At 52.5% G+C, this 16,134-nt stretch overlaps 1 protein-coding gene across 1 annotated transcript; it reads right to left on the bottom strand.

The window, feature by feature from the left end:
* Nucleotides 1-837: 837 nt before the first annotated feature.
* snphb (syntaphilin b) lies at nucleotides 838-13,838 on the bottom strand. The gene is given in 11 exon segments (XM_067239422.1): nucleotides 838-1,262; nucleotides 1,698-1,851; nucleotides 1,853-2,015; nucleotides 2,017-2,108; nucleotides 2,271-2,481; nucleotides 2,526-2,891; nucleotides 4,145-4,248; nucleotides 4,250-4,295; nucleotides 4,687-4,785; nucleotides 6,083-6,205; nucleotides 13,789-13,838. Coding segments are annotated over 11 exon segments (1,833 nt in total).
* Nucleotides 13,839-16,134: the final 2,296 nt, after the last annotated feature.

The raw sequence follows: 16,134 nt of genomic DNA on the forward strand, positions 1-16,134 counted from the left end.
GTACCTCAGTCATGTTGATCAGAAAGGGTGAGAGCACAGGGACAGCTGAGCATCTCCTGGATCTGCTTCATTTAGGAATTAAAGTCATATAGTGTAGTTCAAAATAACACCGTAATCTTCTACGAGTCTTCAAAGATTTGGAACGAGAGACAAGAAGGACAACAGCGTGTGGACGCGTCACGTTTTGGATCCACACAGCCTCCACTTCAAGTACTTTCTTAACCTCATAAAGTGAATAATAGTGCAAAATCATTCATAAATATTCAAGAAATATAAGAAAAAATATTCTCTGAAGAAGTCTACCATACAGTCCTATAAATCCATCAGGCAGACTCTGCTTAATGTTAAGGGTCTGTTCTGACGGGCTCAGGCTGCTAGTGTTCTCCCTGCTGGACCTCTCGTCCATCACATCTCTGACGCGCGTCTTTACACACAGCTGAAAGGAAACGTCTAGAAACTGACAATGTCAAACCCCCCCACTTCCCCCAAAGAAGCAACCACACACACACACACACACACCAGGAGGGGGAGGAGAGGGAGGAGGGGGAGGAGAAGCAGGAGGAGGAGCAGACAGCACCTTCCTAATGGAGCAGGACACACACACACACACACTCAGGTCATCCAGTCAGTTTTGAAGACAAAGAAGAACCAAGCTCCTTCCGTTCGTTCCTCGTACCCCCTTCCAATCCTTCAGCCAGAGGAGGGGCCGGGTCAGGGTTCAAGGGTGAAAGTTCAGGGGTCAGATGGGCACACGGCTCCCCAAGGTTGTAAAGGGTCTGGGTCCAGGGTTCATGATTCAGTGGTCAGGGTCAGGGGTCATAGTCTAGGGGTCAGGGCTCAGATGGGTGTGCCCCCTTGGTTCCCGCCCCCGGCAGGGTAGTGCCGGAGGCCGCCCCCCCTGCGGAGCGAGTGCAGCGCCACACTGCAGCAGCCTCTCAGCAGGGAGCCCATGTGGTACACGGGCAGCCCCTCCCTGCCCGGGCCCCGGCACAGCCAGGCCAGCGTGGGCACCGCTGGCACCGCCACCGCCAGCAGGTCCACCAGGAAGTGACGGCTCCAGTAGCTCCTCTGGACCGGGCCGGCAGCGTCCAGGTCTTCATCGCTCCCGGTGACTTCCTCTTGGTGGGCGGAGCTTCGGGGTTGGGTGGTGTGAGGTAGCTCCTCTCCTCCTGCCTCCTCCCCCTGAATCACTTCCTCCCCCTTCTCCTCCTGCTTCTCCATCAGTACCGCCAGATCTCCGGCCTCCCTCAGATCTCTCCCGTCTATCTCCACCGTCTCCCCAAAGTCAGAGTCCAGCTCATCCTGTTGTCTCTCCTCCTCCTTCTGCATTCCTACATCCTCTCCCTCCCCCACCTCTCCCTGCCTCCCCTCTCCCTCCCCCACTTCTCCCTGCCTCCCCTCTCCCTCCCCCACCTCTCCCTGCCTCCCCTCTCCCTCCCCCACCTCTCCCTCCCCCACCTCTCCCTGCCTCCCCTCTCCCTCCCCCACCTCTCCCTGCCTCCCCTCTCCCTCTCCCTGCCTCCCCTCTCCCTCCCCCACCTCTCCCTGCCTCCCCTCTCCCTCCCCCACCTCTCCCTGCCTCCCCTCCCCCACCTCTCCCTCCCCCACCTCTCCCTGCCTCCCCTCTCCCTCCCCCACCTCTCCCTCCCCCACCTCTCCCTGCCCCCCCTCTCCCTGCCTCCCCCCTCCCTCCCCACTGTCCGGGCCCCCAGCCCCCCCACACAGTGGTATGTCGGCCCAGCAGGAGATCGAGGAGGACATCTGTCTGGGGGGGGGCCCCGGGACGGGCTCGGTGAGGGTCGTCATGGTGATGGAGTCCAGCTCCTCGTCGGACGGCCAGGTGGAGGCGGGGGCTGCAGGCCTGCGAGCGGAAGGTGCGCTGCTCCGCCACAGTGTCCAGGTCGGAGGGGCAGCCGGCCTGGGCGGGGTTAGGGCAGCTCTCGGTCTGGATGGCCTCGTCCCTCAGGTGATGCAGGTACAGGTGGTGGTGAGACAGGCAGGGGTGGCTCAGGCTGCCCCCCCCCAGCCCCCCCCACACCACAGCTCAGGGCCGCCAGGTGCTCGGAAGGGCAGAGCTTCTCACAGGTGGAGGAGTGGGGCAGGTGTTGCTGGGCCAGGTGTTGGGGTAGTTGCTGGGGCAGGTGCAGGTGTTGGGGTAGTTGCTGGGGCAGGTGCAGGTGTTGGGGTAGTTGCTGGGGCAGGTGCTGGTGTTGGGGTAGTTGCTGGGGCAGGTGCTGGTGTTGGGGTAGTTGCTGGGGCAGGTGCAGGGCATAGGAGGAGAGCAGTGCGGCGGTTTCCTCGGACAGGAAGGCCGCCTCCAGCAGCAGTTCTGCCCCACAGGGGGCGCCACCCTTGCCACAGCACAGGAAGCTGCTGTCCTGGGCGCCTTCGCTGGACAGGAAGTCCTCAATGTGTTCGGCCTGGTCGCTCAGCTTGGTGTAGGTAGAGCTGCGAGTCAGGGAGCGGGCGGGGGACCCCCCCCTCACACGACCCCCCGGCCCCCCCCCGGCCCAGACAGAACCGACCCCGGACCGCCCCCCCCCGGACTCCCTCCCCCCTCCCCCGGGCCTCCAGGCCCGCTGCCCCCACCACCGCAGCCTCCCTCCCCCAGCTTGGAGGCCCCGGCCTGGGCCTGCTCCATGCTGTGCAGCAGGGTCTCCAGCTTGTGGTTCTGGGTGTTGATGTCCTGGAGGTAGGTGCTGACTGCGGGGCTGTGGGAGGAGGAGTCTCCCAGGCTGGAGCGCACCGTGTCCACCGCCTGCTGCAGCTGCTGGATCTCTCCCCGCGCCTCCTTCAGGGCCAGCTGGGCCTCCACACGGTGACACTCCTCCTCCAGCCAGTCCTCCTGCATGCGGCTCAGCTGACCACGCAGAGCATCCACCTCAGAGTCCCTGTGGGGAGGGGAGAGGGAGACAGAGAGAGAGACAGAGAGAGAGACAGAGAGACAGACAGAGAGAGAGAGAGAGAGACAGAGAGAGAGACAGAGAGAGAGACAGAGAGAGACAGAGAGAGAGAGAGAGAGAGAGAGAGAGACAGAGAGAGAGACAGAGAGAGACAGAGAGAGAGAGACAAAGAGAGACAGAGAGAGACAGAGAAAGACAGAGAGAGACAGAGAGAGAGAGACAGAGAGAGACACAGAGAGAGACACAGATAGAGAGACAGAGAGAGAGACAGAGAGAGACACAGAGAGAGAGACACAGAGAGAGAGACAGAGAGAGAGAGACAGAGAGAGACACAGAGAGAGACACAGAGAGAGAGACAGAGAGAGAGACAGAGAGAGAGACAGAGAGAGACACAGAGAGAGACAGAGAGAGACACAGAGAGAGACACAGAGAGAGAGACAGAGAGAGAGACAGAGACACAGAGAGAGAGACAGAGACACAGAGAGAGAGACAGAGACACAGAGAGAGAGACAGAGAGAGAGACAGAGAGAGAGACAGGGAGAGAGACACAGAGAGAGACAGAGAGAGAGACAGAGAGAGAGACAGAGAGAGAGAGAGACAGAGAGAGAGACAGAGACAGAGAGAGAGACAGAGCTAGGATCAATACATGAAGGATGAGACACATCAACTGATTACCCAGGAGCGTTTTTAGTGTATTTTGCTGCAGTAACTTGGAGATGAACATGGAGCCAGCTCTGATCCATCACAGGGGATGACCAGGTCAGCTCAAAATGGTCCGCTGTAGGACAGGAAGTGGCCCTCTGTAGGGCAGGAAGTGGCCCTCTGTAGGACAGGAAGTGGCCCGCTGTAGGACAGGAAGTGGCCCTCTGTAGGACAGGAAGTGGCCCTCTGTAGGGCAGGAAGTGGCCCTCTGTAGGACAGGAAGTGGCCCTCTGTAGGACAGGAAGTGGCCCTCTGTAGGACAGGAAGTGGCCCTCTGTAGGACAGGAAGTGGCCCTCTGTAGGGCAGGAAGTGGCCCTCTGTAGGACAGGAAGTGGCCTGCTGTAGGACAGGAAGTGGCCCGCTGTAGGGCAGGAAGTGGCCCTCTGTAGGACAGGAAGTGGTCCGCTGTAGGACAGGAAGTGGTCCGCTGTAGGGCAGGAAGTGGTCCGCTGTAGGACAGGAAGCGGCCCTCTGTAGGACAGGAAGTGGCCCTCTGTAGGACAGGAAGTGTTCCGCTGTAGGACAGGAAGTGACCCACCTGTCCTGCAGTCGGTTGATGGTCTCTTTGAGGCGCGCCCGCAGGTGTCGGATGCACACCTCCTTCTGCTGCAGGGGAGTGAGGTACTGCTCCGGGGCGGGGGGGGCGGATGCCATGGTTATCTGTGCATGATGTGTACTTAGTCTGACGCCTGGGAGAGGGGGGGAGGAAACTGTTTACACACAAAGTTCTGGGAGAAAGACATATACAGACAGACAGGTAAACAGGTGGACAGACAGGTAGACAGGTAGACAGACAGGTAAACAGGTGGACAGACAGGTAGACAGGTAGACAGACAGGTAAACAGGTGGACAGACAGGTAAACAGGTGGACAGACAGGTAAACAGGTAGACAGACAGGTAAACAGGTGGACAGACAGGTAAACAGGTGGACAGACAGGTAAACAGGTGGACAGACAGGTAGACAGGTAGACAGACAGGTAGACAGGTAGACAGACAGGTAAACAGGTAGACAGACAGGTAAACAGGTAGACAGACAGGTAAACAGGTGGACAGATAGGTAGACAGACTGACAGGTCTTACTTGGTGGGACTACAGTCGCTGCCCTTGCAGGAGCTGCTGCTACTGCTGAGGGAGGCGTTGCCATAGGGATCCCTCCCGCTGGGCGGGGCCACTGTACGCCTGTTCCAATCAGAATCAGAAAGGGTTTTTATTTGCCATGAAAGTTTGCACAGACAAGGAATTTACTTTGGCAGGAAGGTGCATACATAAAACATATAGGAATCCTAAAACTTAAATATGTGATCTAACTATACTAAAGGTACAAGTCTACCTAATACTAATAAAAAATATAAAATATAAAGTAGCTAAATAATTGACAATATAAAATAACAAAGAGGAGGGAGGGGCATTGTTACTCTGTCGCCCAGGGCAACCGGTGAAAGGTTATGAATTCACCCCGTAACGGCAGCATACATCAAGATGTTAAACAGGACCTGGACCAGACACACATGCTCTGCGTTGTCAATACAGCATTTTGTTAGGGACCTGTTGTCACTACAGCGTGTTGCTAGGCACCTGTTGTCACTACAGCATGTTGCTAGGGACCTGTTGTCATTATAGTGTGTTGCTAGGCACCTGTCCACACAGGGGGGGCAGGGTATTACTGTGCCACGTACCGATAGGCTACCATGGAGGAATTTTTAAGCCTCCATGCTCTGATTGGTCGTACGCATCCCTAAGCACTCTGTAGTCAGTGCAAATACTCTAGTGAGAACGCAGCAAAACTGGTAAACTAATACACCCACTGAACACAGACACATTACACCACCACACTGGAACACACAACACAGCCCTCCAGGAGAGCCCACACAGCGGCAGACCAGGAGGAGGTCGTGGGGTCAGACAGGCCAGCATAGAAACAGAGAGTTTCTATGGAGGAAACAGCCTCACTGACACTGGTGGACAGGGGATGGTGGTGATCTCACACACGCTCAGAGACTGTCTGCAGAGGTGGGAGGAGCCAGCAGAGGATGAGCAGTGATGAGTGGGAAGCAGCCAATCACAGAGCTGGAGGATGGCGGGGGGGGCGTATGCATGCTAAGGAAAGGTCCTGAGTGGCCAGAACATCCAGACTCCACCACAAGGGGGAGAGGTAGTGCTCATGTGCCCGGGCTCAGAACCAAACAGGAAAACGATAACAGATACCAGTGGGTGAGAATGAAACAGGAAGAGGGCGTGGCCAGGATATGGGGGCCACATGCTGGGGGGGAAAGTGGGGGGAGTTGGCAGGGGGGGCCAGGGTATGGGGGCCACATGCTAGGGGGGAGAGTGGGGGGGGGTTAGCAGGGGGGGGCCAGGGGGGTGGGGACCACATGCTGGGGGGGAAATTGGGTGGGGGGGGGTTAGCAGGGGGGGGCCAGGGAGGTGGGGGCCACATGCAGAAGGATGGGGGGGCAGGGGGGCGGAGTTTGCTGACCGACAGTGACGCTCAGGAGACTTTGGGGCGGCACATCCTTTAGTCGGACGCATCGACACCATATAGCCCGTTTCCATGGGAACGTAGTCTAGCTCTATAAACCTGCAGTAGTCGAACCTGACCAATCGGAGACAACAGGAAGTTACATTAGGATCAGGAGGAAGTTGGGGGCAGGAAGGTGGGGAGGTGGAGATGATGTCACAGGAAGCCGTGGTGATGTCATATATACCTTTACGACCTTAGCTGCTAGCCCTTCCCCCTCCCAACCTTCAGCTGCTAACCTTAGACTGGATACCCCTGTTCCTAAAGTGCTGAGTCTGGGAGAAACATGCTAGCCAGAAACTACAACCTGGTTCTACAGCCTGGTTCTACAGCTTCTGTAGCCTGGTTCTACAGCCTGGTATAGAACCACGAATCATATAGACTGCATAGAACCAGAGTACATATATACTACACAGCAGCATAGCATCACTCTACATCTCACAGTCAGTAGAATCTGTTGCCAAGTTCCGTCAGACTTGTCTTTGTCCTTCCTGTGATGTCATGTCCTGTCATGTGACTGAGATGGGAAGGAGGGGGGGGCAGCTGCTGTGAAGGGCAGGTTATAATGAAGCCATGACAGAGAGAAGTATCAAGCAGGAAAGAGGGAGGGGGAGAGGAGAGGAAGGGAGTGGGTGAGGGAGGGAAGGAAGGGGAGCAGCAGAAGCAAGCCTGAAAAGAAACGTGCATCAAAATCAACCATACATCTTCAGGATGGATCTGAATTTACTGAGTGAGAGGAGTCTGCTGATGGTGTGTGGTGACATCACTTGGGGGCGGGGCTGTGGGCAGGGCCAGGAAGTGAAAGCTTAGTGTGGTTGGACAGACAGAAAAAGGAGGATGGAAGTGGGACAGAAACATGGCTCACTCACAACTGGGACCAAAAACAGTCTAAGAGTGACCTATGGTTGTTAATCTGCCATGTCAATGTCCAGCTCTTCTGTAGTCCCAGGGTCAGGGTTAGTCCCAGGGTCAGGGTTAGTCCCAGGGTTAGGGTTAGTCCCAGGGTCAGGGTTAGTCCCAGGGTTAGGAGCCAGGGGTCCTGTGTCTGAGGATCCACAGCTGGGATCTGCTACAATGCATGTAGCTACTAACACACCTCCAGCCACAGAGATTCACAAACCTCTGGATCTGGGACCTTGCTTGAACCCCATGCAAGGTTCCACATGTGGAACCACAGGCATGGTTCCACAGATCTACAAGCAAGGTTCCACACATAGAAGAACCACAAGCATGGTTCCACACGTGGAGCTACAAGCATGGTTCCACACGTGGAGCTACAAGCATGGTTCCACAGATCTACAAGAAAGGTTCCACACATAGAACCACTAGCATGGTTCTATGAACCTGGTGGGTCTGGTGAACCACCAGTAGGGTTGTGCAGAGAACACCAGCATGGTGTCAGGACGTGTTCATGGCTGCAGTACAGCTAGCCGGCATGCTCTCTGCTCCTGCTGTGTCTGTGAGTGGGGTGGGGTAACTATAGCAGGTCTCACGCAGGGGGCGCCGGCACCGGAACTGTCACGGTAGCCGTGGTTACCACCGCCTTTACTGGTGCCGTTGCTGCGGGTGCCGGTTTGGGCGGGGCTGAGGATGAGAGCATCTGCTGCAAGCGACGCTTTGGCTGCAGAACCCTCAGAGGGTTGAATCTGAGAGAGACCAGAGGAGGGAGAGATGAGGAGAGAGACCAGAGGAGGGAGAGATGAGGAGAGAGAGATGAAGAGAGAGACCAGAGGAGGGAGAGATGAAGAGAGAGACCAGAGGAGGGAGAGATGAGGAGAGAGAGATGAAGAGAGAGAGACCAGAGGAGGGAGAGATGATGAGAGAGAGATGAAGAGAGATGAGGATGGAGAGATGAGGAGAGACCAGAGGAGGGAGAGATGAGGGGAGAGAGATGAGGAGAGAGAGATGAGGAGAGAGACCAGTGGAGAGAGACCAGAGGAGAGAAAGATGAGGAGAGAAAGATGAGGAGAAAGAGACCAGAGGACAGAGAAATGAGGAGAGAGATGAAGAGAGACCAGAGGAGGGAGAGTGACCAAATAGAGAAAGACCAGAGAGAGAAAGAGCGACCAGAGAGAAAGGCCTACAATGTAGAGGTCTCTCTGTGTAGTCCAGCTCAATGATGCGTGGGTTCATCTGTAAAGGGTGAGGTTGTTAACATCTGATCCCCCACACCACACACACAAAGCACAGTGTGAGTGTGTGTGTGTGTGTGTGTTTTGTGGTTATTGAGTGCAGCAGATGTGGAAACTGAGGCAAACTTCTCCCAGGTGGACCGGACACCCTGCAGCAGCAAGGCAAATATAGAAACACACACACAGACTCACACACACTCACTAACACATACACACACACACACACTCTCACACATACACACACTCTCTCACACTTACACACTCTCTCACACATACACGCACACTCTCACACATACATACACTCTCTCACACATACACACACTCTCTCACACATACACACACTCTCTCACACATACACACACTCTCTCACACATACACACACTCTCTAACACATACACACACTCTCTCACACATACACACACTCTCTCACACATACGCACACACACCCTACAGGCGCGCCACAGAGGACAGAAAAGAAGGTAAGAAGAAAAGAGGAGAAAAGTGTCAAAAGAAAGTTACCTGCGTGAGCCAGATGCCGACCTCCGATTGGCTGGGGTAGAGGCTGACATCCTGGATTCGTCTCTCTCTCTGTCTCTCTGTTGATTCAGGCTTTAAGTGACAGCCAGCCTTGGACAGACAAACATGTTCATTTTACACACACACCAGCATATATATATACACACACAAACAAGAATTAGTGCACAGTAGACACAGTCAGGCAAGCTCCTCCTCTCCTCCACTCCTTTCCTTCTTCTCTCTCTCCCTCTCTTCTCTTCTCTCCTCCCAACCCCTCCTCCCTCTCTCACTCTCTCACTCTCCTCCCTCTCTCATTCTCTCCTCCCTCTCTCACTCTCCTCCCTCTCTCACTCTCTCACTCTCCTCCCTCTCTCATTCTCTCCTCCCTCTCTCACTCTCCTCCCTCTCTCATTCTCTCCTCCCTCTCTCACTCTCCTCCCTCTCTCTCTCACTCTCCTCCCTCTCTCTCACTCTCCTCCCTCTCTCATTCTCTCCTCCCAACCCCTCCCCCCTCTCTCACTCTCCTCCCTCTCACTCTCCTCCCTCTCTCATTCTCTCCTCCCTCTCTCATTCTCTCCTCCCTCTCTCACTCTCCTCCCTCTCTCATTCTCTCCTCCCTCTCTCACTCTCCTCCCTCTCTCATTCTCTCCTCCCTCTCTCATTCTCTCCTCCCTCTCTCATTCTCTCCTCCCTCTCTCACTCTCCTCCCTCTCTCATTCTCTCCTCCCTCTCTCATTCTCTCCTCCCTCTCTCATTCTCCTCCCTCTCTCTCTCACTCTCCTCCCTCTCTCATTCTCTCCTCCCTCTTTCTCCCTTCTCAATCAAAAACATTACACTCATAAAGACTCATTAATAATGCTACTGCTTACTAAAGTAGCATATCCTCAACATCACCATCACCAGCCACATCACTCAGGACTCTACTGTACACCACGCCAAGCCACGCCCCCTCAGGGAGCAGAGCAAACCTGGGCTTCCAGATCTCTCACTCTGAAATCCTCTGGGCCAATCCCGGTCCTTTGATCCCACAATAAGTGAACACACACACAAGGAGCAGAGTAAAGCAGAGAACAGGTGTTCAGGTGTATGGAACCTTCTAGAAGATCACAGCCCTCCCTCTCCCTCCTCCCAAGCAGAAGCAGCATTGCTCCTGACTGAACATCACAACTCAGATTAAAGCTTCTTATGTAACAGCCTGCCTCAGAACCAGGCAGGTACACACACACACACACACTCTCTCTCTCTCTCTCTCTCTCTCTCTCTCTCTCTCTCTCTCTCTCTCTCTCTCTCTCACACACACACACGCAAGCAGCTTCAAAGATGAATACAATAGAGAGAGAGAGGGAGAGAGAGGAAAATCCCTTCTCAGCTGTCCCCAGTAATCTATATCAGTCCAGCATCTCTGACTGCTGAATGCCTGCACATAAACCTGGGGAGGGGGGACGGGGGGGGTGACCTTGACTCAACACACTGACACAGCACCATCAGTATTATCCAGGGTCAGAGATCCAGAGGCCCTGACCACTGAATCACACACACACACACAAGATTAACTAGGATCAATCCAAGATTCAGGGCAGGATATCAGGTGGATATATCACACGTTTCAGACATCAGGCTAGGTTCCTGCAGCTAGTTACGGAGTTGTTATCGTCGCCATGACATCCTGACACGGATACGGAAGCACCCCGTCACCAAGGAGAGGTTACCAAGGAGACGAGAGGTGGACTCACATTGCAGTGATGGATAGCCAGCAGGGTGCTGTGGAAACAGTAGCCAGGTCGCTATGGAGACGGGCATTCCGCCACTTATCTGGAACGTGACCGGCGAGGACAGCAGGGAGGTAGTTACTAGATGACCGTGGTGGAGAGGACAGGAGAGAGGTAGTTACTAGATGACCGTGGTGGAGAGGACAGGAGAGAGGTAGTTACTAGATGACCGTGGTGGAGAGGACAGGAGAGAGGTAGTTACTAGATGACCGTGGTGGAGAGGACAGGAGAGAGGTAGTTACTAGATGACCGTGGTGGAGAGGACAGGAGAGAGGTAGTTACTATATGACCGTGGTGGAGAGGACAGGAGAGAGGTAGTTACTAGATGACCGTGGTGGAGAGGACAGGAGAGAGGTAGTTACTAGATGACCGTGGTGGAGAGGACAGCAGGGAGGTAGTTAATAGATGACCGTGGTGGAGAGGACAGGAGAGAGGTAGTTACTAGATGACCGTGGTGGAGAGGACAGCAGGGAGGTAGTTACTAGATGACCGTGGTGGAGAGGACAGGAGAGAGGTAGTTACTAGATGACCGTGGTGGAGAGGACAGGAGAGAGGTAGTTACTAGATGACCGTGGTGGAGAGGACAGGAGAGAGGTAGTTACTAGATGACCGTGGTGGAGAGGACAGCAGGGAGGTAGTTACTAGATGACCGTGGTGGAGAGGACAGCAGGGAGGAGGTTACTAGATGACCGTGGTGGAGAGGACAGGAGAGAGGTAGTTACTAGATGACCGTGGTGGAGAGGACAGCAGGGAGGTAGTTACTAGATGACCGTGGTGGAGAGGACAGCAGGGAGGAGGTTACTAGATGACCGTGGTGGAGAGGACAGGAGAGAGGTAGTTACTAGATGACCGTGGTGGAGAGGACAGGAGAGAGGTAGTTACTAGATGACCGTGGTGGAGAGGACAGGAGAGAGGTAGTTACTAGATGACCGTGGTGGAGAGGACAGCAGGGAGGTAGTTACTAGATGACCGTGGTGGAGAGGACAGGAGAGAGGTAGTTACTAGATGACCGTGGTGGAGAGGACAGGAGAGAGGTAGTTACTAGATGACCGTGGTGGAGAGGACAGGAGAGAGGTAGTTACTAGATGACCGTGGTGGAGAGGACAGGAGAGAGGTAGTTACTAGATGACCGTGGTGGAGAGGACAGGAGAGAGGTAGTTACTATATGACCGTGGTGGAGAGGACAGGAGAGAGGTAGTTACTAGATGACCGTGGTGGAGAGGACAGGAGAGAGGTAGTTACTAGATGACCGTGGTGGAGAGGACAGCAGGGAGGTAGTTACTAGATGACCGTGGTGGAGAGGACAGGAGAGAGGTAGTTACTAGATGACCGTGGTGGAGAGGACAGCAGGGAGGTAGTTACTAGATGACCGTGGTGGAGAGGACAGGAGAGAGGTAGTTACTAGATGACCGTGGTGGAGAGGACAGGAGAGAGGTAGTTACTAGATGACCGTGGTGGAGAGGACAGGAGAGAGGTAGTTACTAGATGACCGTGGTGGAGAGGACAGCAGGGAGGTAGTTACTAGATGACCGTGGTGGAGAGGACAGCAGGGAGGAGGTTACTAGATGACCGTGGTGGAGAGGACAGGAGAGAGGTAGTTACTAGATGACCGTGGTGGAGAGGACAGCAGGGAGGTAGTTACTAGATGACCGTGGTGGAGAGGACAGCAGGGAGGAGGTTACTAGATGACCGTGGTGGAGAGGACAGGAGAGAGGTAGTTACTAGATGACCGTGGTGGAGAGGACAGGAGAGAGGTAGTTACTAGATGACCGTGGTGGAGAGGACAGGAGAGAGGTAGTTACTAGATGACCGTGGTGGAGAGGACAGCAGGGAGGTAGTTACTAGATGACCGTGGTGGAGAGGACAGCAGGGAGGAGGTTACTAGATGGCCGTGGTGGAGAGGACAGCAGGGAGGAGGTTACTAGATGGCCGTGGTGGAGAGGACATCTTGAACCCTGGTAAGGACAGAGTAGGCCTGATAGGGATGCCCTCTGCTAGCATGCAGCATGAAGCCGAGAATAATATACATCCATAATTGATGCCTGTTACAACTGCTTATGAGCGCGGGACCACAGCCAAGACTGATAACATAAACACAAGCACATCAAACAGATAACGCCTGAACCTCCTCGCCTTTCTCAAACACTTCTGTTCATATTTGGAGTCATTAAATAAAATACTGCAAGGTCAAATTGCTCTGTCTGGCAAGCAGTCACGACTCCGTCTACCGGGTGGCAGGTGTCGCTGAGTCTTATCGTACACGCTGTCTCGCGCTAAATCGATCTTACCCGCAACATATGGAGCTTAAAACACTGGCTCAGAAATATTGTCTCAGAAACAGTCTACGGAAGAGCTGATTCACGTATTGACACTGACGCGTGAACCAACCACTGGAGAGGCCGCGCGCACTAACGGGGGAATTCTCCGCGGCACAGCAGCACGAGATGACAAGGCAGGACAACCTCTGCGCGCAGTGCGCAGAATCTTTGCTTACACCAGCAACTAAACACACCGAAACATAAACAATAACCGGTGCGTAGGCTACATTGCAGTGGCGGGTTTAAAGCCCGCAGTTTGCCAAATAAACGAAACACCGTTGGTTATTCTGCTGCGCGGTGTACATAGAATTTCCTATCACTACATCACTCCATTCATTCACTCAGGGCAGCCCCTTGCGCTCGTTGCACTACAATATCCTCACTAACAACGAACAGCGTTCTCTCGACAACACGTACCTATTACTCCCGTCTGTGTCGATTCTCACGATTTTATCTCTGAACGGCCCGATCTCTGATTTTGCCGTGATTCCAGTTTATTTCTTTAGGGACTCCGCTGAAGCGGCGTTCCTCGCTCGCGCGCCCGGGGCGGGGACGGGAGGTGGGTTGGCGAGCCGCGTGAGGACGAGGGCACTGATGAAAGCAGATGCGTCGTGTTACGTTGCTTCTTAAAGGGATACGACACAATCTGCATTTAGACTGCGGATAAAGACACCCAGTGGACCCTCTACTACTTGACTGAACAGGAAAGAAGGTAGGAAGGTAGGAAGGTAGGTAGGAAGGAAGGAAGGAAGGAAGGAAGGAAGGAGAAAGGGAGAGAAGAGGGAGGGAGGGAATACAACTTTTCATTGTACTATGTAAAGACTAAACTGAAATATCAGATTTCACACAGTGAGAATATTCATTGCAGATTATAAATAGGGTATGAACACACACACACAGAGGTACACGCACACACAGTGGTACACACACACACACACGCAGGTACACACACACACAGAGGTACACACACACACTGCATTGCTGTAATATGGATCCTAATAGTATCTCTTCCGAGTTCCCTCAGAGGAGAGCCAGTGAGGCGAACATAAACAGGACTGTGTCTCAGAACAGCTGTTCTCAGATCAGCCTGCAGGACCACACCTTCTGGGCCCTACTGCACCCTCTGGGACCAACTGACCTGGAATCAGATATTGTATTATTGTTTCACTGTGTCTGGTGAGATGTGGTTACTTTACACTGTGTCTGGTAGCTGAGATGTTACTTATGTTGTACGTTCTAATGTATCAGTGCACTGACTACTGAGACCCGTTAAGGAAGCGATTCAGTACATTCTATGTTTAACATGTCCAGCTAATGTTTTTAAGCACTCTTGAGAGAGTTTTCACTCATGCTAGCCACTCTGTTGTGGACTGGTATGAGTAGGCTAAATGCCTGAAAATATCATGAGAAGGGAAAAACTTAAAAGGACATTTAAGTCATAGAGATTAGGTCAATTTTTACACCGGTCTGCCAAATTTATTCGTTTTGATTCAACGATGAGGCTGCCTAGAAGCTGGGCCTGAGCTACTGTGGTCCACACACACTAATCATATTGGGCGCATTAAGAATGCTACCCAAGTTGTTATTATCATTGATTGTAGTACAACTCTTGAGAGTTTGGTCCGCATTGCCGGTAGTAAGTGACGTCGAGCTAATAAAACTGAGTCAACCCTTTTATGATATTCCTGACTCTTTCTGGCCTGCCTGGACAGACATCTCATCCTTACACTCTGGTAACTGTGATGTTACTTTACACTGTGTCTGGTAGCTGAGATGTTACTTTACACTGTGTCTGGTAGCTAATATGTTACTTTACACTGTGTCTGGTAGCTAATATGTTACTTTACACTGTGTCTGGTAGCTAATATGTTACTTTACACTGTGTCTGGTAGCTAATATGTTACTTTACACTGTGTCTGGTAGCTAATATGTTACTTTACACTGTGTCTGGTAGCTAATATGTTACTTTACACTGTGTCTGGTAGCTAATATGTTACTTTACACTGTGTCTGGTAGCTAATATGTTACTTTACACTGTGTCTGGTAGCTAATATGTTACTTTACACTGTGTCTGGTAGCTAATATGTTACTTTACACTGTGTCTGGTAGCTGTTACTTTACACTGTGTCTGGTAGCTAATATGTTACTTTACACTGTGTCTGGTAGCTAATATGTTACTTTACACTGTGTCTGGTAGCTAATATGTTACTTTACACTGTGTCTGGTAGCTAATATGTTACTTTACACTGTGTCTGGTAGCTAATATGTTACTTTACACTGTGTCTGGTAGCTAATATGTTACTTTACACTGTGTCTGGTAGCTAATATGTTACTTTACACTGTGTCTGGTAGCTAATATGTTACTTTACACCGTGTCTGGTAGCTGAGATGTGGTTACTTTACATCGGTAGCTGAGATGTTACTTTACACTGTGTCTGGTAGCTGAGATGTGGTTACTTTACACTGTGTCTGGTAGCTGAGATGTTACTTTAACGACTAGCAGGCAATATGACAATCAGATAATTGAGTACATGTAACCATAGGCGATTCTAGGTTTTAAAACTCGGGGTGCAAAGGGTAGTGAATTATTTTTTTTGCTTACAAAACCATACTCAAAATGTATAGAAAAAAAATCACGTTCCAGGGACGTTCCTGGAACGTCCCTGGAACGTGATTTTTTTTTTACATAACGTCGTATCATAACCACCCTGAAAGTTTAAAAATAAATGTCTATAACTGACTAAATTGTGACCTTTTAGGAACTTTAACGTCCTAAGGACGTCCTAAGGATAACGTCACGGTATAACCTATAGGGAACCAGATAGGAACGTCACCGAACGTCCCCAGGACGTCCCTTGTTAGCTGGGAGTGTGTTCGGTAACTAGTTAACTTCCAGGAGATGCCTAGCTAAAACAGAGCTGCAGAAATGCCACATACACAGGCCAGGGTGATAACAACTTATGTAGCTAGCTATGTGTCCAGGCTGTGATATCAACACTCTGTATTTTCGTCAGTTTTATCGAAAAGTCCCGCTAACCTACCGCTAACCTACCGCTAACCTACCGCTAACCTACCGCTAACCTACCGCTAACCTACCGCTAACTAACTCACTGTCTGTAAAACGGAAGTTGGCTGGCCTTCGTTCTGGTTATTTCGCAATCCCACACCCCCTGGCTACGCCACTCGCGCTGCCGTCGTCTGTCATGAAATGTTCTGTTTGGTGGGTAAGTCTAAATCTATCTGTCCTGTTGTCCTGTGGGTGTGTGTTATCATCT

Source organism: Osmerus mordax, chromosome 7 (genome assembly GCF_038355195.1).
Source record: "Osmerus mordax isolate fOsmMor3 chromosome 7, fOsmMor3.pri, whole genome shotgun sequence".
Classification (NCBI taxonomy): Eukaryota; Metazoa; Chordata; class Actinopteri; order Osmeriformes; family Osmeridae; genus Osmerus; species Osmerus mordax.